The 17,798-nt window shown below is 47.3% G+C and overlaps 1 protein-coding gene across 1 annotated transcript in view; it reads left to right on the top strand.

Annotated features, from left to right (window-relative positions):
* The window catches only part of LOC147661045 (leucine zipper transcription factor-like protein 1), a 393,806-nt gene that overhangs the window by 210,675 nt on the left and 165,333 nt on the right, over positions 1–17,798 (top strand). The window contains exon 7 of the mRNA XM_086951370.1: positions 11,006–11,083. Coding sequence (XP_086807496.1) covers positions 11,006–11,083 — 78 coding nt within the window. The remainder of the gene's footprint in view (positions 1–11,005; positions 11,084–17,798) is intronic.

Here is a 17,798-nt window from a genome sequence, read left to right on the forward strand (position 1 = left end):
GTTATAGAGGGTGATAGTAGCTGTAGTTACAAGTACAAGTTTGGTCCTTTAAAAAAACAAAAACCTAAATAGGCTAATAAATGTATGGCCTAGGGCCTTTGTAACCTTTGATAGTATGTATATTACTGCTTGTTTATAGTACTGTAGGACTCCCACTCAACAACTGGGAATGATTTAGGCATGTGAATCTATGAAAGATACCAATACTGGATAACTGCAGTTACAGGTAGGTAACTTATTTTCTTATCTCTGAAAAGCCAGATATCGAGTATTAGAAACCATTACCCCCCCCCCTAAGGAGTCTACTACATTTCTCTTCCAGGGGATACTCATTAATAGTCATAAGCCCGGAACATATAGACAAATACATATATATCTGTAAATATATATAAAAAGAGTACATAGTACTAAACAAATTATACACATATACATGTATAAACTAATAATATGCAGCCCAATCATTACCTATAGGCTAATAAAGCCATAATTACATACTTTCTGCAGAATGAAAATAAACTATAAAACCAATGCAAGAAAAAGGCATGAGCCTAAGATGCATTCCACAGTCAGAAAAACCTTTTATTTTCATCAAAGAACCTGTAATAAAAGGCAATTAGCCTAGGTAGGCTGCATAAAGAAATAATATCCCTGTACAGAAAATTAGACTGACACCTCGCCTTTAAGGCCTCAGAGAATCTGTACACTTTGCCTTTAAGGTCTCCAGGGAAACCCTGCCCCCATCATGCCCCACAGGTGGCAGTTAGGTCAGTTTTTTTTTCCGGCTTGTTCTGTGAGGAACCTGGAACTTGAGCTCTACTGAATTTGATTGTTTTTCAGTTAGAATTTGTTTTTTTTCTGTCTTATTCGACAGTATTGTCTACTGGTGGTATTTTTCAGTCTTTTCTGACTAATTCATAGAGAATTTTTAGTCAGTTATGCCACCTTTATTCTACAAGTGTCCTTCCTGTGGGAAGAAGATGTCCAAAACAGATCCTCATTCTGTTTGTGTGGTTTGTCTACCTTCCACACATGACATAGAAAAATGTTATCACTGCCTCAAACTTTCCAGAAGGACTCTTAAGGAGAGAGAGAAAATTCGTCTTTTGGGGCTTATGGAGAGGGAGAAGCACCATGAGAAGGGTGCAAGGAGTGAAATGTCGTCTGGAAGACCCTCCTCTCCTGCAAGACGTCGAAGATCTACGTCTTCTGATGATAGGAGTAAGAAAAGGCATCGCGAGACACCGTTGACGTCGAGGGCGAGTGATAAAGTAAGATCGACGTCGAAGTCCAGATCGCCGTCAGGTTTGTCGACGTCAAGGCCAGTAGAAAGCAGTAAATCGACGTCCAAGACATCTCCTTTAAGACGTAAGTCGACGTCGAGATCAAGGTCACCGTCAAGAAGTTTCTCGACGTCGAGGCATGTGGTGTCGATTGCAGTGAAGCCAGCGTCGAAGGTGAGACACAGATAGACGTCGAGGGCTAGGAGTAGATCGAAGTCGAGACCTGGGAAGAGGAAAAGATAGGTCTCCGTTACCTGCTTCAAGGTCGGTGCCGAGGCGTTCTAGATCAACCTCTCGGACCCGTAATAGGTCTTTGTCGAGGTTGGAGCCGACGTCGAGGACGTCCACTGACCAGCCAGGGTCGACGTCGAAGGATCCAGCATTGAGGGCTTCTTCGAACAGATCTCCATCTGTCAGAGCCTCTCCACATCAGGCATCTTTTATGGTGGCTCATTCTGGTTCGACGTCGAGGCTTTCGACATCGAGAGACAAACAATTGGATTCCGGAGAACATAGACTGGCATCTAGATCTCCACAGTCGATTAGGAGTTCTTCATCATCGTCGATGGGGATTCAAATTGTACAGGTAACCACGGAGGGCTCTCCGGTACACAAGTCACCTCCTGTTGGCATATCCCCTAGATGGATGGAGAGCATACGTCATTGGAAAATAGACCTCTTGCTCTGGAATGCTCAAGACCACCGGCTGGTAGGTCTCCAAGAGGATCTTGATCTCCAGTGGACAGGCGTTCACGTTCCAAGGATCGTAGTAGGCCTCATCGGTCTCCTACTCCGAGGAGAAGACCGAGATCTCCTACCACGTCCACCTCAACAAGATCTTTTTACAAAGACTATTCCCCCACGATTTCTTCAACGCCACCTTCAAGGATATCTCCAGTTGATGACTTAGGAACTTTTAGTGAAGTACTGTGTCGGGCGCCAGCAAGTTTAATATAACGATGTCTGTACCTCCGGTTACTTCTTCCGTTATATTTGAAACATTGCATCATAAGTCGTCAGCTAGACCCCTACTACCTTTGGTCCCAGGACTGATAGAACCGGCAATGAAGACTTTTTTAACACCGGCTACAGTGGGCTCTGGGCCTTCTAGAACTGCAAAGAAATATAAGGCTCCAGAACAGGACCCTTTGTTTTTACGTACTGACTCACCACCGGATACACTCATAGTGGCAGCGGCTAGAAAGGCTCATTCTGCCACTTCCAATTCGTCTGCTCCACCTGAAAAGGACAGCAAAAATATGGACTCCTTAGGTGGAAGAATGTGTAAAACTTCTTCTTCTGTTCTGAGAGTGGCGAGTGCAGTGGCTCTGCTGGATCTCTACGACCGTCTTCTATGGGATTCTCTAACGAGATTTGCGGAAAAATTGCCTAAGGAGGATCAGAAGGATTTTTTAGAAATTGTGGAAGAAGGTGGTTTGGTTGCCAATCAAAGTATTAGTGCGGCTGCTGACTCGGTGGATTTAGCAGCTCGCGGATATGCTTATGGCATATGTTCCAGACGGTCAGCATGGCTTCGCCTCACGGGCCTTAAGCCCGATGCCCAGAAAAAATTGTTAATTTGCCATTCAATGGGTCAACGTTGTTCGGGTCTCATGCAGATGATGAGATGGCTAAAATGAAGGCTGAGCTTGATACTCTAAAAGCAGTTGGTTTAGAGAAAAAGAATGAGTTTCACCGTCATTTTCATCCCTACGACAAAAGGTCGTTTCAGCAGCTTGGGTAATCGTCAAACTGGTCTTCGCAAAACCAGGGCAGTCTCAAAAGAGGTCGCAATTTCAACAGCGCAGGCCTGGGCGAGGCAGAGGAGGAAACAGACAACAGTCCTCAGTTGCAAAACAGCCTCAGAAACAATGAGATGGAACTTCCTCCACAGCTGTGGTCCACTCCGGTAGGAGGAAGCATTGCTTTATATTTAGACGAGTGTAGAAGATTGACAAAAGACAGGTGGGTCATCAACATCGTCCAGAATGGATATCTCCTCAAATTCAGAAAACCTCCACCTGTCATAAGTCAAAAAAGAGTCATTCATCAAAGTCACAAGCTTCTGCAAAGAGAAGTAAACATTCTTTTAAGCAAAAAAGCCATAGAGAGAGTTCCTCTTCCGCAGAGAAATCAAGGGCTGTACTCCCGCTTCTTCCTGGTGAGAAAGAAAGGTCCCACTGCAGGGAATAGGCCTATACTGGATTTGAGATTGTTGAACAGATTCATTCGAAGGGAGAAATTTCGAATGTTAGCGCTCCATCAAATATTTCCTCAACTCCATCAGGGGGACTGGATGTGTTCCATCGATCTGAAGGACGCATACTTTCATGTCCCAATCTCAAAAAGACATCGGAATTTCTCAGATTTCAAGTGTCTGTTCATCATTACCAATATGCAGTACTTCCGTTCGGACTAAAGTCAGCTCCCCGAACATTTTCCGAGTGTATAGTGGTGGTAGCCGCCTTCCTTCGGAAGCAAAGGATTTTCATTTATCCTTACTTGGACGACTGGCTCCTAAAAAGTTTGTCTCCATCTCTTCTGGAAGATCATCTTACAAGATGTCTTCATCTTCTGCACAAGATCATCTTACAAGATGTCTTCATCTTCTGCACAAGTTTGGCCTTCAGGTCAACTTCAAGAAATCCATAATGAATCCAACCCAGAAGATCCACTATCTGGGAGCCTTCTTGGACACAGAAAAAGTAAACGTGTGTCCTTCGGAGGAGAGGTGGTTATCAATCCGGACAAAATGTCATCTTCTTCTCCAATCCACTTGCCCGACAGTTCGCGAAGTGTTCTCTCTCCTGGGGTCGATGGCGTCGTGCATCTTCATAGTTCCAAACGCAAGATTGCACATGCGTCCTCTACAACAGTGTTTAGAGGATCAATGGATGCAGATGTCGGGGTGCTGGGAGGATCGGATACTCCTTCATCAGTCCGCCAAAGATTCCATTCGATGGAGGATGAAGAGGTCACACTTAATGCAAGGAGTGCCATTTCATCAAGATCCTCCGACTCAAACTCTGATCACAGACGCCTCTCTCCAGGGTTGGGGTGCTTATATGGGCCCTCTGCAAGTATAAGGGCTATGGTCAGAATCCGAGAAGGGCTATCACATAAAGCTGCTAGAACTCAGGGCAGTTCATCTAGCTCTCAAGTCCCTGTTTCCATCATTCCAGTCTTGGTCCATCCTGGTTCAAACAGACAATACAACAACAATGTATTATTTGAACAAACAGGGGGGTACCCGGTCCAGGACTCTCTCCATGGAGGCCCAGACCATATGGAACTGGTTACTAGCAAGGGACTTGTCGATAACAGCTGTGCATCTGCCTGGGTCTCTCAATTCTCAAGCGGATTTTCTCAGCAGGGACTTTGTCGAGGCTCACGATTGGGTTCTCAACAAGGAAGTCGCAAACAGTATTTTTCAAGCATGGGAACTCCAGACATCGACCTGTTCGCAGACGCGGGAAACGCAAAATGCCCCGTTTTCGCATCCAGGTTTCCCCAGGTCGGGTCTCAAGGAAATGCCCTTTTGATAGATTGATGTCAGAACTTACTGTACGCTTTTCCACCGATCCCATTGATACCGACAGTAATCAACAAGATGTACAGAACCAATTCCAGGATGATCTGATTGCCCCCGAGTGGCCACGCCAGTGGTGGTTTCCAGACCTCCTTCAGTTGTCGGAAGTGCTACACAGGAGGTTGCCATGTCGCCCGGATCTTCTGCCCAAGCAGAAAGGGAGATTGTTCAACCCCAACTTGTCCTCCCTACGCCAAGCAGCAGGCTTCTGAAGTCATCCAGTATGGACACTTACAGTTGAATCCAGACTGTATGCATATCCTGAAAGAAGCGAAACAACATTCTACAAGGAAATCATATGGTTTTAAATGGAAACGATTTTTTCTGTGGTGTGAGAACAATGGTCATGACCCTATCCAAGGTCAAGAGCAGGTGATTCTGCCTTATTTGTTACATTTGGCGAGGGCTGGCCTTCAGTTTAACTCTATTAAGGTTCATCTTGCAGCGATCACTGCCTAAAGAAAATCACCTAACCAGACTTCTTTCTTTAGGATGCCGGTGGTGAAAGATTTTCTGGAAGGCCTAAGAGAGGTGTATCAGCCAGTCAGATCACCGCCCCCCCTTGGGAGCTTAATGTGGTATTGACTAAGTTAATGGGGGCTCCTTTTGAGCCTATCCACAAAGCTTCCTTACAACACTTAACTTGGAAGGTAACATTCCTCGTAGCCATTACTTCTGCTCGTAGAGTGAGCGAGATCCAGGCTCTGTGTTGTAAGAAACCTTTCACTGTGTTCCATGCTAATAGAGTAGTACTCAGAACGCATCCTGCTTTTTTACCCAAGCTCGTGTCAGACTTTCACACTAATCAGGCTATAACTTTGCCGACTTTCTTTCCAAATCCTGCAAATCTTCCAGAAAGATCCCTCCACTCCTTATATCTTAAGAGGGTTCTTAAGTTTTATTTGGATGGAACAAAGACATTGAGAAAATCAGACCGTTTGTTCATTAACTATGGTCCTATTAATACGGGCTCTGCGGCTTCCAAGAGATCCATATCAAGATGGATTGTTTCTTGCATTGTCCTGGCTTATCAATTAGCTAACAGGTCTTTGTCACGGAGGCCAAAGGCTCATTCTACGAGAGGGAAAGCTTCCACCACAGCTCTCCTTAGGAATGTTTCTATGGCAGAAATCTGTAAGGCAGCTACATGGCGTTCAGTCCACACTTTTACTCGCCATTACTGTCTTGATTCAGACACGTAAGCAGATGCTCAGGTTGGGCAGGCATCGCTAAGAAACTTATTTGCTAATACTAGCTAAGATATGTGTGTCAAACTGTTGTTATCTCTATTTTCTGCTCGATCGCTTGGAAGTGGTTATGAGCTTGCTACTCTATTCAGTGCTTATGACTATTAATGAGTATCCCCTGGAAGAGAAGGATTAGTTACTAACCTGTAATCCTAGTTCTCTTCCAGGGGTATACTCATTAAAGTCATAAGCACCCTCCCGCTTCCCCAGGCGAGCAGTAGCATTATGTTTTAATATGTTATTATTGCATTTCTGTATGCAGGTTCCTGCAAGGTTTCCTGTACCGTACAAAAGAACTGACCTAACTGCCACCTGTGGGGCATGATGGGAACAGGGTTCCCCTGGAGGCCTTAAAGGCAAAGTGTTCAGACTCTCTCAGGCCTTAAAGACGAGGTGTCAGTCTGATTTTCTGTACAGGGATGTTATTTCTTTATGCAGCCTACCTAGGCTAATTGCCTTTTATTACAGGTTCTTTGATGAAAATAAAAGGTTTTTCTGTCTGTGGAATGCATTTTAGGCTCATGCCTTTTTCTTGCATTGGTTTTATAGTTTATTTTCATTCTGCAGAAAGTATGTAATTATGGCTTTATTAGCCTATAGGTAATGATTGGGCTGCATATCATTAGTTTATACATGTATATGTGTATAATTCGTTTAGTACTATGTACTCTTTTTATATATTTACACATATATATATGTATTTTGTCAATATGTTCCGGGTTCCCGCTTATGGGCGGAGATTATTCAGTGCTTATGACTTTAATGAGTATACCCCTGGAAGAGAACTAGGATTACAGGTAAGTAACCCATCCTTTTCCTTCTTCCCTGTAATGGTTGGAAGTGCCCGCCCATGGATTGCCCCACTTGTTCCAATCAAGAATGAAGTGAGGTTATGTAATTTGTTTTACCTGCCCACATTTTTAGGTCGAGGACCGTAGGCTGCGCTTGCGCAGTCTTGGTCAGAGATTTAATGTTTTCTAGAGTGGGGCTTGAACCCGCCCCTCTTCTCCATTGGCTGGCTTCCTAAACGGAGGCCAGCCATTGGAGGAGAGGGGTGGAAAACCGCGCCCCCGAATCAGAAAATTACGCTGCTTTCTCCGAGGCATTTCCGCCTCGGAGAAAGCAGGTAATCTATTTTGTCTATGCTCATGTCGTCAACAGCTTCTTCTCTAATATATTCTTCTTTCGCATTCCTTCTTCATATTTCTCTCTCTGTTTCATCGTTACCCCCATCTCTCGTATTCCCCTCTTATTTTCTCTTTTTTCCTCCTCCACCCTCTTTCTTCGTTACTTCTCTCTCTTGTTCACCCTTCTCCCTTTACTGCTCTCTCCCGGCATTGCCCCTTGGCGCTATGAAATGTATCTTCCACCCTCCCCCGATCTATGTCCGCGCTCCTGTTCTCATGTCTCCCCTCTCTTCTCGGCCCCTCAGCGTCTAGCTGTCTGTTTTCACCCCTCCTCTCTCTGCCTCTTCAGATAATATTGCTATGAATAGTGCTGATATCTCTAAAGGGCTGAAGCCTCTTCGTGCTACAGGCATTCATAAAAATCGCAGTAGCCGTTTCTGTACCAGTGAGAGTTTGGTATTTAACCTCCCCCGAGATTCCCTTAAACAAATACAAGCCCCTCCGGGGCTCATATGACACAGTTGATCCACACTTGTTTTTAAGCCACAACCCTTTTCTAGTGGTGGGCGTTTAAAAATTTTTTTTAATACAGCTGTTTTCGTGTTTAATCGTGTCTTTGTTGCCGGGATGTACGGAGCGAATTTCGGGCAGGTAAGCTATTTTGTCTATGCTCATGTCGTCAACAGCTTCTTCTCTAATATATTCTCCTTTCGCATTCCTTCTTCATATTTCTCGCTCTCTGTTTCATCGTTACCCCGTCTCTCGTATTCCCCTCTTATTTTCTCTTTTTTCCTCCCCCACTGTCTTTCTTCGTTACTTCTCTCTCTTGTTCACCCTTCTCCCTTTACTGCTCTCTCCCGGCATTGCCCCTTGGCGCTGTGAAATGTATCTTCCACCGTCCCCCGATCTATGTCCGCGCTCCTGTTCTCATGTCGCGCCTCTCTTCTCGACCCCTCCGCGTCTAGCTGTCTGTTTTCACCCCTCTTCTCTCTGCCTCTTCAGATAATATTGCTATGAATAGTGCTGATATCTCTAAAGGGCTGAAGCCTCTTCGTGCTACAGGCATTCATAAAAATCGCAGTAGCCGTTTCTGTACCAGTGAGAGTTTGGTATTTAACCTCCCCCGAGATTCCCTTAAACAAATACAAGCCCCTCCGGGGCTCACATATCGGGCGCCCCTTTGGCTAAGTTAAGAAAACCATGGAAGCTGTCGGTTTCCCAGTACAGGGGCCGGACCAGGAAGAGATGCTCCTCTCTGACAGGAAGAGATGCCCCTCGCAGGGCGGAAGGGGTGCTCCGAAGTTCCACCCTTCAGCTGAGCGACGGCGCCAATTACTCGTCCTAATCCTTCATTCTAACCTCCCTGGCCCGAATGAGGACAGCCGCTGGGCAGGATCCAGGTCTGTCAGTGGGCCTTATTTCGAGTCGTGGGTGCCAGCTAACCGTCCAGCTCCAACTGACCAGGGCTCCGTGGTCTGTCCACCCCAAGGGTGCAAAACCGTTCCAGGTGCGGGCACCGGCGAGGCTGAGATCCGCAGAGGTGGTCCATGGAGTGCAAAGGTAGCTCAGGCACCATGTGTGATCCTGGGCACCGGATGAGCCATCGGCGTGGTCCAGAGGGCTCGTCCCCTGGCCCAGTCGAGCCCCGCACTCAAGTCTCGCTTTGGCCTGCTACATTTTTCTCCACAGTCCCTCACTAGCCTCTGCTGGGTCTTGGTACGGTCCCTTACCGGCTCTTGGAGCAGCGATATTGTATATGTTCTGTGTGTGTGTGCCTCTGTTCCCGGTTTTCGTGCCTCTGTTCCCGGTGTTTGTGCCTCTGTTCCCGGTGTTCGTGCCTCTGTTCCTGTTTTTCTTGCCTTTGTTCCCGTTTTTCGTGCCTCTGTTCCCTGCTCGTGCCTCTGTTCCCTGCTTGTGCCTCTGTTCCCTACTTGTGCTTCTGTTCCCTGCTTGTGCCTCTGTTCCCTGCTTGTGCCTCTGTTCCCTGCTTGTGCCTCTGTTCCCTGCTTGTGCCCTGCTTGTGCCTCTGTTCCCTGCTTGTGCCTCTGTTCGCTGCTCGTGCCTATGTTCCCTGCTTGTGCCTCTGTTCCCTGCTCGTGCCTCTGTTCCCTGCTCGTGCCTCTGTTCCCTGCTCGTGATCCGGTTTTTGTGCCTCTGTTTCCTGCTTGTGATCCGGTTTTTGTGCCTCTGTTCCCTGCTTGTGCCTCTGTACCCTGCTTGTGATCCGGTTTTTGTGCCTCTGTTCCCTGCTTGTGCCTCTGTACCCTGCTTGTGCCTCTGTGCACTGCTCGTGATCCGGTTTTTGTGCCTCTGTTCCCTGCTTGTGCCTCTGTACCCTGCTTGTGCCTCTGTGCCCTGCTTGTGATCCGGTTTTTGTGCCTCTATTCCCTGCTTGTGCCTCTGTACCCTGCTTGTGATCCGGTTTTTGTGCCTCTGTGCCCTGCTTGTGATCCGGTTTTTTGTGCCTCTGTGCCCTGCTTGTGCCTCTGTTCCCTGCTTGTGATCCGGTTTTTCGTGCCGCTGTTTCCTTGGGTGTTACTGGGCTGAGAGCTCTGTTTGTGTGTGTGTGTGGCTCTGTGTCCGCTAATACTCTCTGCTACTCTCTAAAGCTCACCTATTGCCATTGTAAATGACAATACCATTTATTTATGTTTTTTAAAAAAACGAAAAATGAAAAAAATGCCATTTGCAATGGCAATAACTCTAACTTTAATAAAGCCGAGACCATTGCATTGTAAATGCTTGTTATTACTATCTCTTATTCGGGATAAAAGTCTATATTCGCCATGTGCTGCATGAGATTTGATAGCTTGTGAGTTTGGAGTAAGTTCGAATTTGAACAGGTATAGACCACTAGCCATTACCTAAGCGGATCCTACTAAACATGTGTATTGTTTTGCACATATTAGATGCTGGGCAAAGTAAAGTCGTCAATATGGCATGTCTAGAGATCAAAAGACTTGTAACCCGGTGACTAATTCATTATAAGCCTCTTCAGATGGGATCTTATTGACGGTTAAACGTAATGAATAGGCATATCTGAGCAGTATATCTTTCAAAACTGAAGTAGCACCTAATGCACAATTTAATCCCATTTCATGTATTACTTTTTAAATTGTCATCTCAAAACACCAACCAAGGAATTCATATGAATGTATCTTCACAAATTATTTCATAAAGAGCCTAGCATCTAACAGGGTCCTAGTCATTTACGGTGAAACCTAGAAAAAAGCTCAAAAGTACTAACTTTTACGGCTAATGTCAGAGATGACATTACTTGGAATGAAAATGAAACATTTGGAGGTTCCTGGCATCCCATGAGTCCTTGAACAGTTTTTCAGATGTGTGGTAGTTGTGTACTACTCTGGATGATAATTCTAATAAAATACATGTTAGAGAGCAAGGCACCTTCATTGTATTGACGCTTGTATTGGGATCATCTCTGAATCAAGTCACTGAGTACTTAGTCCAATTCGGAATGATATATCCTGAATACTATCAAAATCCACATGAATTTACAACTACCATTCTTTATGCACTTCTCATGAATATTTGTACTGGATTAAATTTGGGGATGCCAGGGACTTCCGCAAAATTAAAGACTTACCTCAATGTGAATTTATTTGATTGTTTTTGATGATGAAACATTGTTATTCACCATTTTACGGAAGGGTACGTCTGTGTTGCTCTAACTATGCTATGTGCTGAGTTGCTTTACTGGACAATCTGCTCCAATATAGTCTGTGTTCTCTTTTTCTACAGGCTACAGGTGCTTTGGATGAAAAAGTGAAAATGGAGAGAACTCTAAAAGAGCTCCAGAAAGTACAAGGAGATCAAAAGGTGGAAGCATCATTTTTCTTTTTAATCATTTCAAGATTTATATTTCATGCTCCTGTCTATTTTGATGCTGTTAGAAACAACGAGTATCACATTACACAATTCATTGTACCAGTTACTTAACAACTTATTCATGAAATGACAACGCATTTCATTCATCATAACAGAGATTGTTCTGCATGCTATTTGCAACCCACTCTCGATCTGCAATGCGACCTATGAACTATTAGGTCATGTGATACAATCTGTAGTTGCAGGGGGCTGTAGAAAATCCAGCCTAACAAATATTAATAACGGAGTTCTTTATTTAAGACCACCTGTGATTGACTACAAACATAGAGAATGTGGCCTACGAAGGACAGCATTCACCGCTTTTATGTTTGCATTCCCAAATGGGAAACCTTTTCTGGATCACTCTGTGTTCCTTAAAGTAACCGGTGCTGCTTTAAAAAAATGAAACGTTTTCGGTTTGGAAAGACATTAGGAATTGGTCCCCTAGTAAATCTTGTGATTCATTGTTAGGATGGGTCCTTGTCTTTTAATTGAGGGTTGGAATAAGTTGCACAGGGCTCCATGCATCAAACCAAAAACCTGTCGCAAACGGGCAGATTTGCAGAATCTACCCCTTTGCGACCAGTATTTTTGCATTTGGGATGCTTCATCCCAAATGCAAACATCGCTACTTAAGGAATCGCTAAAATTGCGATTATTTAAATTGCGATTGTATTTAAGGAATCGCAAATTGCGATTCCTGAAATGCAGTGCTGTAAGCGAAAAAATATTGCGATTTCACTATTAGGAATCGCAAATTATCATCAAACTAAAGTTGATAATTTGCGATTGATTTGAAAAATGCACTAAAGTGCATTTTTCAAAGTCACATTTTACACACACAACATGTGGAAAAAGGGGAATTTCAGGGGTGCAACAGGGTATCCTTTTGGAACCCTTGCACGCGCAATTTGCGAGTACCTATGGAGTACTCGCAAATGGGGCATGCAATTCCCATTTAATCATATGGGCCTCTAGGCCCTTAGGAATGAATGGCAATCAATCAGTCATTTGTAAAGCGCACTACATACCCGCTAGGGTCTCAAGGCGCTTGGGGGGGGGGGCGCTACTGATCGAACAGCTAGGTCTTCAGCATCCTCCTGAAGGTCAGCAGGTTTTGGGTCTTTCGTAGGCTCAGTGGGAGGGTGTTCCATGTCTTGGCGGCGAGGTGGGGGAAGGATCTCCCGCCAGAGGTTGTTCTTCAGATGCGCGGGACGGTGGCGAGTGAGAGGTCGGCGGAGGGTAGCTGGCAGTTGGGGATGTAGAAGGAGAGCCGTCTGTTGAGATAGGCAGGGCTGGTTTTGTGGAGTGCCTTGTGTGCGTGGATGAAGAGCTTGAAGGATATCCTCTTGCTGACGGGGAGCCAGTGCAGGTCCCTCAGGTGGGGGGAGATGTGGCTGTGACGTGGTACGTTGAGGATCAGTCGTGCTGAGGCGTTTCGAATGCGTTGTAGTTTTTTGCTGAGCTTGGTCGGGGTTCCCGCATAGAGGGCGTTTCCGTAGTCGAGTCTGCTGCTGACGGGGGCCTGGGTGACTGTCTTTCTTGTGTCTGCCGGGATCCATCTGTAGATCTTGCGGAGCATGCGAAGGGTGTTGAAGCAGGAGGAGGAGATGGCGTTGACCTGCTTGGTCATTGAGAGCGTTGAGTCGAGGATGATTCCCAGGTTGCGTGCGTGGTCGGTGGGTGTCGGGGCTGCTCCCAGTGCCGTCGGCCACCAGGAGTCATCCCAGGCTGAGGGGTTGGAGCCGAGGATGAGGCTCTCTGTCTTGTCCGAGTTCAGCTTCAGACGGCTGATCTTCATCCAGTCGGCGACTGCCTTCATTCCTCCGTGGAGGTTGGCTTTGGCGGTGATAGGGTCCTTGGTGAGGGAGAGGATCAGTTGAGTGTCGTCGGCGTAGGAGATTATGTTGAGGTCGTGCTGTCGGGCGACGTGTGCGAACGGGGCCATGTAAATGTTAAACAGTGTCGGACTGAGGGAGGATCCCTGGGGTACGCCGCAGATGGTCTCGGAGGCTTCGAAACCGGAAATAGGGAAGGCGGACACTCTGGGTTCTGCCAGAGAGGAAGGAGGTGGTCCATTCCAGAGCCTTGTTTCGGATCCCTGCGATGTGTAGGCGTGCGCGTAGTGTGCGGTGGCAAACCGTGTCGAAGGCGGCGGAGAGGTCTAGAAGGATGAGTGCTGCGGTCTCACCGTTGTCCAGCAGGGTCCTGATGTCGTCGGTGGTGACGATGAGGGCGGTCTCGGTGCTGTGGTTCCTCCGGAACCCTGACTGGGAAGGGTCCAGGATTCTGTTTTCTTCGAGGTATCGGGCTAGCTGTCTGTTGACAATTTTCTCGATGACCTTGGCCGGGAAGGGGAGCAGAGAGATGGGCCGGACGTTCTTGAGGTCTCTTGGGTCAGCCTTGGGTTTTTTCAGTAGGGCGTTGATCTCGGCGTGTTTTCAGCTCTCAGGGAAGGTAGCGGTCTCGAGGGAGAGATTGATGACGTTGCGCAGGTGGGGTGCGATGGAGCGGTTTGCTTTGTTGAAGATGTGGTGCGGGAAGGGATCTGAAGGAGATCCGGAATGGATTGTGCTCATGGTCTTGATGGTGTCATCGATGCTCACTCTGGTCCAGGCTAGCAGGGGGTCGTGGTCGATGGTGTGCGGAGGGCCTGTTGTGTTGCTGTCTGTTGGGTCTGTCTGGGTGTTGAAGCTGTTGTGGATGTCTGCTATCTTGCGGTGGAAGAAGGTGGCGAGGGAGTCGCACAGGGCTTGTGACGGCGGGATGTCGTTGGTGTTGAGCTGGGATTGGAGAGTTCCTTCACAATGTTGAAGACCTCCTTGCTATTGTGTGCGTTGTTGTCGAGGCGGTATTTGAACAAGGTTCTCTTGGCGGCACTGATGAGGTAGTGGTGGTTGCGAATGGTGTCCTTGTGTGCTGCGCGGTTTTCCGGAGTTTGTTCACTGTTCCATTTCTTCTCTAGTTTCCGGCAGGCTTGCTTGGATGCTAGGAGTTCTGTGGTGAACCAACTGGCCCTCCTGCTGGTGTCTCTGTGGGGGGGTTTCTTCAGCTGGGCGAGGATGTTGGCACAGTCTTCGTTCCAGCGTCTGAGGCTGTGGGCAGCGTCGTCGGTGTTGGAGGGTTCGGTGGGTGGGCTGAGAGCGATGTTTGCATGTAGTTGGTCTTTGGAGATTTTGCTCCAGCAGCGGCGGGGGATCTGTTGGGTGCGGTGCTGTGTGGTGGGTTTCTGGAAGGTAAAGTGGATGCAACGGTGGTCGGTCCAGAGGAGTTTGGTGGTGTGGTTGACGGAGACCTGCGGGCTTGAGGTGAAGATTGTGACGAGTTGCTTTAGCCCGAGGTTGGCGAGGTTATCGATCAGAGTTGAGGAGTTGTTGTCGTCGGTGTTGTTCTCAAGGTGAAAGTTCAGGTCTCCGAGGAGGATGTAATCGGTGGAGGTCAGGGCGGGCTGATGAAGTCGGCGATGTAATCGCTGAACTGGGGGCGGGGTCCAAGGGGTCGGTAGACGAGGGTGCCTCTGAGGGTGGAGTTGGGGTCTGTGTGGATCTGGAAGTGCCTGTGTTTGGCGGTGCTGAGCGCGTTGTCGGTGCTAGTCACGACCCTGATGCTGTTCTTGTGGACGATGGCGATTCCTCCTCCGACTCCGTTGGGGCAATCTCTGCGGGTGATCTTGTAGCCGTCTGGGATGGCTATGGCTATGGCAATGTCGGGTGCGGAGGAGTCGTTCAACCAGGTCTCTGTCTGGAAGGCGACGTCCGGGAATGTTGTGACGAGCAGGTGCCAGATCTCGACGACGTGTTTGCGCGTGGATCGGGTGTACAGTAGTATGCATCGCAGATGGTTGAGGTCTTTCTTGGTGGGTGGTTCGTCGGCTCTGAGCCTGGTGTATCTGCAGTTCCGGCAGGTGAAAGGACTATCTGTGCGTTTCGGGGCTGCCTTGAAGCAGGTGTAGGTTCGTCCGGAGTTGCGGAGTTGAGAGCGTGCAGAGTGCTGGAGTCGTAGCGGCGGTGGTTGTCGTGGCGGGAGCGGGGGCCAGGGGTTCTGACACTAGGCGCGGACGGGCGCAGATGGGCTTGCCATAGGCGCGCCTTTGTCGCGCGGCCGCAGCACAACCGTGCAACGGCTCGCATATATGGGGAGCTGGGAGGCGGGGCAGCGAGTGGGCAGTTTGGGGGGAAGGGCCGCAGGGGACACAGGGGCGGGGGCGGTAAGGGACGATGGAGGGAACAGAAGGATAAAGGGCACAAAAAACTAGGGAAAACTAGGGAAAATAAGTGGAACAGAATGCAAAAAGGGCACAGAAATAGAGCAAAAGGGCACAGAAATCAGTGGAAAACGTGTGGCACAGAAGGCAAAAAGGGCACAAAATCAATCAATGAAAACGAGTGGCACAGTAGGCAAGAGGGCACAGAAATACAGGGGCAGCTAAGAATCAGGAGGCAAAAACGGGCAGAGAGGCCTGGGGGCAGCAAGGGGAACAGAAGGAGAAATCGGTCAGAGACACGGGGCAGCGAGGGGTGCAGAAGGAAAAAACGGGCAGAGACACGGGGTCAGCAAGGGGTACAGAAGGAAAGAAAATGGGCAAGGACCACGTTCAGGCAGCGGGGAAAGACAGACAACAACAGTCACAGACACCACAATGAAAATACAGGCAATACAGTAAAACAATAATGCGGAAGATGAACAAACTTACAGCCTACCACTGGCCACCAGGGATGAGGCGCAGGTGGTAGCCTGCGGGTGGCGGAGGGCCTCAAACTCCCGCTGCAGCGGCAGCTCGGGCAGGGACACACAGGCGGAGCTGTGCGGAGGGGGAGCGACCTACCTGGGGGCCAAGGTCGCTCTCCTCACCGCGGAGCGGCCAGCATATATGGGGAGGTGGGAGGGAGGGGCAGCTGGGAGGCGGGAGGCGGGGTCATCGAATTGGCAGTGGGCAATCGGGGGACGGGGCCGCAGGGGCACAGCGGCGGGGGTGGTGAGGGACGACGGAGGGAACAGAAGAAAAAAGGGCACAAAAAACGAGGGAAAAACGAGTGGAACAGAATGCAAAAAGGGCACAGAAATAGGGCAAAAGGGCACAGAAATCAATGGAAAACGCGTGGCACAGAAGGCAAAAGGGCATAAAGGCATTAAGGAAATTGAAGGAATTGCATTTTTTTTGCTTTTTTTTTATTGCGAATCCTACATGCATTCCATTTTGCAATTTCTAAATAGCGAATCGGTAAAATTTGCTATGTAGAAATCACAAAATACGGGCTTGATGCATGTGCCCCAAAGTCACTTATTCAATTTGGAAAGTTTTTTCCAAATCACAAACAAGGTGTTTAAAAAATATTAAAATGTCATTTTACAATCACAAACCCTGCGAAACCCTGCACAAAATCACAGCGTTAGCAGCTGCAAAATATTTTCATACATCATGCCCAAACTTCTCACCTGAAGTCACTATTTTGCTCATTGTTTAGTCGGTTTCAGAATGAAGCTGTACTTTTGAAACCTGCATAACCAAAAGTCTCAAATTATCAGTTGATGGGAATAGTACTCTGATGTTCTACCTGTTTGGCCTTCCAAATGCGATGACAAATTAACTAGGGGATATAAAATTGTATAAGTGGAAGAACAAAGAATTATTGTGGAGCAGGTAATCAGGGAATACAGATATGATTAGCTCATTATATTACTACATACTCAACTGAAAAACATTAAAAGTAGAACACGCTTATGAACTAAAAGCATTCCTTGCAACTGCATGTTGTTGAAGGTTTAAGAGTATTAGTCCTGTAAAATGAACATTTACAATTCAAGATGTCTTTTACATTAGGATTGACGAACTGTTTGGTAGAGAACAAAAGGAGGTGACCCATACCCTTTGATTTGTTAAAGTGTTTCTAGTTTTTTCTTCCAGGGGATCCTCATCAATAGCCATACGCTCTGAATAGTCCCACCCACTTGTGCGGATCTCGGAGCACTTTTAATAATATACATATATGTATACCATTTTTTAGCCGGAGAATATATTAGATTAGACTAATAGTTTATAAAGCGCCTGGTTACTCAAACGGTGTGTCCCGGCGCCAGGAATTCTCCTCTCTGTTGAGAAGAACAGTTCCCTAGTACCAGCCTACTTGGGATGCCCTAAAGAACCAAGTTTTGAGTTGCCTGCGAAACAGGGCTTCTGAAGGCTGCATCCTAAGATCAAGTGGTAGCTGGTTCCACACTTTAGCTGCTAAGAAGCTGAAAGACCTGCCTCCTAAGCATGCCTTTTGAATTTTTGGGGAATTGTCACCTCAGCATTACTTGCAGAGCTAAGGTTCCAAATAGTTCTATAGGGGGTGAGCAGAGGCCGAAGATAACTAGCCTTTCTCGTTCAGAATTCTATGGCAGAAGCACAACGCTTTGAAAGTCACCCTGTCCCGCATCAGTAATCAGTGTAGTTCCTTAAGGGCCGTTCCAACCGGGGCTCGCCTTTGATGTTCAAAAGGAAGCGTGCTACAGCATTCCGAAGTCTCTGCAAATTTCTCATGCGGCTTTTGGTGACCCCTAAGTAGAGAATGTTGCACTAATGGAAGTGAGATATAATCAGAGCCTGAATGATATTTGTTTTGCTGTCAAAGGTAAAAGATCTAAAATGTTCCTTAGCATTCTTAATTGGCCAAAGCAGGTGCCG

This window comes from Lissotriton vulgaris, unplaced genomic scaffold (assembly GCF_964263255.1).
Source record: "Lissotriton vulgaris unplaced genomic scaffold, aLisVul1.2 SCAFFOLD_803, whole genome shotgun sequence".
Taxonomy (NCBI): Eukaryota; Metazoa; Chordata; class Amphibia; order Caudata; family Salamandridae; genus Lissotriton; species Lissotriton vulgaris.